General features: G+C 44.5%; 2 protein-coding genes across 2 annotated transcripts in view; both read left to right on the top strand.

Annotated features, from left to right (window-relative positions):
- Nucleotides 1–2,711, top strand: part of LOC104392970 (peptidyl-prolyl cis-trans isomerase FKBP1B-like) — a 42,457-nt gene extending 39,746 nt beyond the window's left edge. Inside the window, exons 5-6 of the mRNA XM_010002415.1 lie at nucleotides 4–73; nucleotides 2,583–2,711. Coding sequence (XP_010000717.1) covers nucleotides 4–73; nucleotides 2,583–2,711 — 199 coding nt within the window. The remainder of the gene's footprint in view (nucleotides 1–3; nucleotides 74–2,582) is intronic.
- A 2,044-nt stretch (nucleotides 2,712–4,755) lies between these two features.
- On the top strand, nucleotides 4,756–4,884 carry LOC104392939 (peptidyl-prolyl cis-trans isomerase FKBP1B). Its single transcript, XM_010002384.1, has one exon. The coding sequence runs from the start codon at nucleotides 4,756–4,758 to the stop codon at nucleotides 4,882–4,884; it is 129 nt and encodes a 42-aa protein (XP_010000686.1).
- The last annotated feature ends 254 nt before the right edge of the window (nucleotides 4,885–5,138 follow it).

Raw genomic sequence — 5,138 nt, forward strand, 5'->3', positions numbered from 1 at the left:
CAGAAATAAGCCTTTCAGGTTCAAGATTGGCAGGCAAGAAGTCATTAAAGGATTTGAAGAAGGTGTTACACAGGTACATATAAATTATTCTGGCTGGACTTCAAGCTGGCTGAAGGGTGTGTGAGCACAGCAATGTCTAGTGCAGTGGTGGCAAGACCAAGTGGAACTCATAGCTTTACTGAAAGTGTGGTACATTTGAGCACAGTATTTCCTGTAGTTCTCCTCCATCCATCCAGGGACATCTCCTGCTCATGAGGCTTTCCATTTGCTGTGTCTGTGAGCGTTTGAGAGTGGAGAGGTACAGTCCCCTCCCTCAGTGCCCATCTGCCACATCAGCCCTGTCCCTTTCCCATGGGCAGCTCAACAAATAGACAACAGTGGCCTCTCAGGTGTTCCAGGTGGCAGTGTTTTATGGAGTGGCCTATTCAGCTACTTCATGGAAGTCCAAGCTTCTATTTTTTGGTGACATTCATGACTGAGCTACAGATTTAGACCCTTGCTGAACTGCACTGTTAAATTTTTATTACTTCAGGCTCCCAGCAACAAAATTTATGCATTCAGTGACCAACCCTTTGCTGAGAAAAAGGAAACTGACCTCCATGAATTACTGTTCGAATGCCAAGGCAGTAAAACCCTTCAGAGCCAGACCATGCAATTCACTGCTAACCCTTGCTTTTTGTCTGCAGTGTTGTGAGGGCCCAGCATGTCAGGAGTGCCATTGGGGTCCTCAGGTGCAAGAGTGAATGAGATCAGGGTGAAAACTCCTTGTGACTCCTCATTTTAGAGTCTTAGAACTAGGAGGAAACTCTGAAATATTACTATAGGAACAACAGAAACAACTTCTTATGCTTAAATAGAGAGAAGGGAAGAATGCAAAGTGACAAACAATCCGCTGAGGAATGATGCAACCATGCTTTTCCAGAGAGGGGGTGGAAGAGAAGATTATTTCCAGCCCTATGGAGAAAGCAATGCAAACATTTCCTTCTCTCCAGCCAGAGAGGGAGCAGTCCCTTTGAGGAGTTCTAGAACTTCTCTGCTCAACTTCTGACAGTTCAAGGTTGCCCTGTGCCTAAAACCCATGCTCAGCAGCCTGCCCCACACAAACCCTCGCAGGGACTGGGGGAGGTCATCTGCTCTTACATCATCAGCCCCATGCTATGAATACTCCTAGAATGGGGCAGAGTTCAAATGCACATTTTCCTTCTGCCTAAAGTCATCAAAGCTCTAGCTTTGGCATATTTTACAGAGCCTCAACAAAAATTTCATGGGATATCGTGCATAGTCTGTGCAATGATGTGGTAGGGCCACAGAAATGATCAGAGGGCTGGAGTACCTCTTATGAAGACAGGCTGAGGGAGCTGGGGCTGTTCAGCCTGAAGAAGAGAAGACTCCAGGGGTAATGGTTTCAATCTAGAGAAGGGCAGATTTAGTCTGGACATGAGGAAAAAGTTATTTAAAATGAGGGTGGTGGATCACTGGAATGGGTTGCCTAGAGAGGTGGTGGGGGCCCCATCCCTGGAGATGTTCAGGGTCAGGCTTGATGGGCCTCTGAGAAATCTGTTCTAGTTGGAGATGTCCCTGCTTATTGTAGGGGGGTTGGATTAGATGGCCTTTAGAGGTCCCTTCCAACCCAAGACATCCTGTGATTCTATGATGATGTGCCTGATCTTGGGAGAGGTGTCTGAGTTAAGTCACTGAGTCAAATCAGGGATTGTTTCTTGGCCACTGAGTATCTGATCACAAGTGTGTGGTGCACAAACAGCAGTTTGAGAATACTCCACCCCAAATTAATCTTTTAGAAGAGCAGAGCTTTGTATTTTGATACCCCAAAACTTGATGAGCACTCTTACCTCCAGAGCTAGCCTGGAGTGAGAGGAACTGGCATTTCTGTCCATCCCGAGGGCAAGGGCTCTCTGCCAGAATAAGCAGCACCTGAGGTGAGACGTCTGCCCTTGGGAACAGGTACCTCTTTTAACTAGGAGTGTGTCAGTGTTTGCACCCACCAAACAGCAGCAGCTTGGGTGCCTAGAGCGTTAGCAGTTGAGCAGTGCTTTTTGAGGTCATCCCTGGTGGTGGCTGCAGAAGGAAAAACATTGCTGAGCACTTTCCAGAAGCTGAACCTCGCTGCATTTCAGAACTCATTGCTCATGAATACAGAGCTCAGGTCCTACCTCTTTACTGAGAAACCTTTTCCTAACGCCTCCTGATGGATTACATATACCTTGTGCTCTGCAGAGGGAACTTGTACCTCCTGCAGATGGCTCCAGAGCAGGCACGATGGACCAAACTGTGTTAGAAAACCTAAGTGTTAAAAAACGCCCAGACTGGCTCTGGCAATTTAAGTAACTGCTGCCAGAAGCCAGAGGAGTCAGGACACCTACATCTGAGCTTTTTCTGGCAGCTTCAGCTTGAACCTGAAAGATGACTCCAATGGTCCCAACTTTCCTTGGTTCTGTAAATCTGCCACATAGTGACTTGCTCTCTGTTTTCCTCCTAATGTATTTTTATATATATATATATATATTTATTATTTTATTTTATTTTTGTATTCTTTCTTCCTTTCTCCAACATTGAAAACCCAGATGAGCTTAGGACAAAGAGCCAAGTTGACCTGCACACCTGAGATGGCCTACGGAGCCACAGGCCACCCTGGGGTAATCCCTCCCAATGCTACTCTCCTCTTTGATGTGGAGCTTCTCAGGTTAGAGTGAATCTTCTGGAAGGAGCTGGCTGGAGACATCTGTTAATAACCATCTGTTCTCTCTCACTGGAATCCCAATCTTCCCTGCTCGAGCTGTCCTGTCAGTAGCTCCTGCCTCTGGGTGTCTTACACCTGCCTTCTCTTTTTTAACTTTGTGGTGTCTGTATTTGCCTTTTATTAGAAGCCTTGCTTTGGGGAGAAAAAAAAAAGTTAAAAAAAAAAAAAAAGTCTGCTGTTGTAACATTTTCAAGTTGTACATTTTATTTAAGTTGCATGTAAGAATAATTCACAGTGATGATTGAAAATATATATAATTATAAATATATATAATCCTTATTGAAAACCACTGCCTTACTGTACACTTAAACCAAGAAAAAAAAAACACAACAACCAACAAACAAAAACACAAAAGGTGCTCAAAACCAATAACAAATAATCCAGTGTACACCTTGTACATGAAAGGGCATTAGCCAACCAGAGTTACCTGCGCTGCCACTTTTCTCAACTTGTATGTTCTGCTTGCTGCTGTTTTAAAAACTACTGTCTCATTTAAGAATTAAAAGTCTATATATAAAACACAATAAAATCTTGATACTTTGCAGCTTCTATTTCCTCTTTTTCTCCTCTGGCCACTGGAATTCTTTTTGGGGTACAAGAAGTTCTTCAAGCAGTCAGCAACTCGCGGGGTTTTTTTGTTTTGTTGGGTTTTTGTTTTGTTTGGTTTTTTTGTTGTTAATTGTTTCTCTACATGGCCTAGAGGAACATTTCCTACTGGAGCTGAGAAAGGCTAGAGCAGAGCAGGATTATGTGCATCCCCCTTACAGAACAAAGCTGAAGTGTGGGATGATGCAGCCACTGAACACACCAGGGGTTTTTAGCTGCATCTTTGGATGCTCTTTACAGTCTGCAAACCCAGTGTGTGCCCTGGGCTCCTGGCACTCAAGAGTGAGCAATATTGATTTCATTTGATGGATAGATGAGTCCATAAACTGCTGGTGCCTCCTCTGGAGACGTGAAGATGCACAGACTGTCAGTTGCCTGGTTATAGGAGCAGGGCCTGCTCAGCAAAGCTGCCTCTGTGTTTTTATTTTGCTTTGCCTAAACTTGATTTGTCCCCTTTGTTGCAGAAAAAACAAACAAGCAGAAAAGAGCATCACTAAGTCACAATGTTTTTGTTATTTCACTTGACTATTAACTACTTTCAGAGTTTTCAGCTACTGGATTTTCTGATGGAAAGATTTCAAACAGTGTTCATGCCCTGTCCTCGTGTGACTCTGTGAGGAGGACACACCCAGCACCAGCAGACAGGCCACAAAGCTACACAGGTATCTCCAGGTAATACCTCCTAGAGATGAGAGACAAAAGGAGCACAGAGGAGCAAGACTGGCCAGTGCCTGCAGCACCTGAGGTGAGACGTCTGCCCTTGGGAACAGGTACCTCTTTTAACTAGGAGTGTGTCAGTGTTTGCACCCACCAAACAGCAGCAGCTTGGGTGCCTAGAGCGTTAGCAGTTGAGCAGTGCTTTTTGAGGTCATCCCTGGTGGTGGCTGCAGAAGGAAAAACATTGCTGAGCACTTTCCAGAAGCTGAACCTCGCTGCATTTCAGAACTCATTGCTCATGAATACAGAGCTCAGGTCCTACCTCTTTACTGAGAAACCTTTTCCTAACGCCTCCTGATGGTGTTACATATACCTTGTGCTCTGCAGAGGGAACTTGTACCTCCTGCAGATGGCTCCAGAGCAGGCACGATGGACCAAACTGTGTTAGAAAACCTAAGTGTTAAAAAACGCCCAGACTGGCTCTGGCAATTTAAGTAACTGCTGCCAGAAGCCAGAGGAGTCAGGACACCTACATCTGAGATTTTTCTGGCAGCTTCAGCTTGCACCTGAAAGATGACTCCAATGGTCCCAACTTTCCTTGGTTCTGTAAATCTGCCACATAGTGACTTGCTCTCTGTTTTCCTCCTAATGTATATATATATATATATATATATATTTATTATTTTATTTTATTTTTGTATTCTTTCTTCCTTTCTCCAACATTGAAAACCCAGATGAGCTTAGGACAAAGAGCCAAGTTGACCTGCACACCTGAGATGGCCTACGGAGCCACAGGCCACCCTGGGGTAATCCCTCCCAATGCTACTCTCCTCTTTGATGTGGAGCTTCTCAGGTTAGAGTGAATCTTCTGGAAGGAGCTGGCTGGAGACATCTGTTAATAACCATCTGTTCTCTCTCACTGGAATCCCAATCTTCCCTGCTCGAGCTGTCCTGTCAGTAGCTCCTGCCTCTGGGTGTCTTACACCTGCCTTCTCTTTTTTAACTTTGTGGTGTCTGTATTTGCCTTTTATTAGAAGCCTTGCTTTGGGGAGAAAAAAAAAAGTTAAAAAAAAAAAAAAAGTCTGCTGTTGTAACATTTTCAAGTTGTACATTTTAT

The sequence above is a fragment of the Chaetura pelagica genome, unplaced genomic scaffold (genome assembly GCF_000747805.2).
Source record: "Chaetura pelagica isolate M959 unplaced genomic scaffold, ChaPel_1.0 scaffold46, whole genome shotgun sequence".
In the NCBI taxonomy this organism is placed as follows: Eukaryota; Metazoa; Chordata; class Aves; order Apodiformes; family Apodidae; genus Chaetura; species Chaetura pelagica.

Coding starts and splice junctions, on each gene's coding strand:
- LOC104392939 (XM_010002384.1), top strand. CDS start 4,756: ATGAGCTTAGGACAAAGAGCCAAGTTGACCTGCACACCTGAGATGGCC.